This window comes from Cryptomeria japonica, chromosome 5, assembly GCF_030272615.1.
Source record: "Cryptomeria japonica chromosome 5, Sugi_1.0, whole genome shotgun sequence".
NCBI lineage: Eukaryota > Viridiplantae > Streptophyta > Pinopsida > Cupressales > Cupressaceae > Cryptomeria > Cryptomeria japonica.
The window spans coordinates 446,279,226-446,280,117 of NC_081409.1; the positions used below are offsets into that span (position 1 = coordinate 446,279,226).

Below are 892 nucleotides of genomic sequence, written 5' to 3' on the forward strand. Positions count from 1 at the left end.
CTCTAAAGTCTTGACCTCTAGAATTTTGACTTTGCTCCCCTTGATTATATCTCCCCAACAAAGTGGGTTTGTCCCCGGGAGACAAATTTTGGACTCGATTATCACGGTTCATGAGAACATTCACTCTCTTTCTAGGGCTAAAAAAGAAGGTTTTCTTTTGAACCTTGATTTATCTAAAGCCTATGATAGAGTTGACTGGGGCTTTATGCAGACTGTTCTTTCAGCCTTTGGATTTCGTTCAAGAAGCATCTGTCTTATTATGCAATTGGTTTCCTCTGCTTCTTTCTCTGTGTTGGTCAATGGGTCTCCCTCTCCATTTTTCAAGTCCTCCAGGGGTCTCAAACAGGGGGATCCTCTTTCCCTTGTTCTTTTTATAATTATGGCGGAATGCTTGGGAAGACTTATTGGAAATCTTGTTGAGAATGGAGAGTTTAGAGGACTGAAACCTTCATCTGCAGACCAAGTGTGCTCTCATCAGCAATTTGTGGATGATTCAATTATTATGGGTAATTCTTCTGTGAAAGATTCTAGAAGCCTAAAGAAAGCTTTGGATAGATATGGGAGTGCAACTGGTCAACTGATTAATTGGTCTAATAGTTTTGTTTATTTCATAAACACTCCAGAGAGAAGACAGACAAAGATCAGTGCTATTTTGGGTAGCCAAATTGGGAATCTCCCTGCTTCCTATCTTGGGCTCTCTTTATTTCAGGTTCCTCCTGATACCTTTCGAGGTGCTCTGGTGGATAAAGTTCATAAGAAGTTAGCTGGATGGAAAGGCTCTTTGCTCAGTCAAGCTGGAAAAGTCCAGCTTCTGAAATCTACCCTCCAGAGCATCCCTCTTTATGCCATTAGTCTTTTTAGAATTCCTGTTAAGTTTGCAGAGGCTATTTAA

General features: G+C 40.7%; 1 protein-coding gene across 1 annotated transcript; it reads left to right on the plus strand.

The window, feature by feature from the left end:
* Positions 1–379: 379 nt before the first annotated feature.
* On the plus strand, positions 380–892 carry LOC131061171 (uncharacterized). The gene has a single exon (XM_057994706.1). It carries the CDS (start codon positions 380–382, stop codon positions 890–892), a length of 513 nt encoding a protein of 170 aa, XP_057850689.1.

What these genes read in the sequence shown, in the direction of transcription:
- LOC131061171 (XM_057994706.1), top strand. Translation starts at nt 380, where the DNA reads ATGGCGGAATGCTTGGGAAGACTTATTGGAAATCTTGTTGAGAATGGA.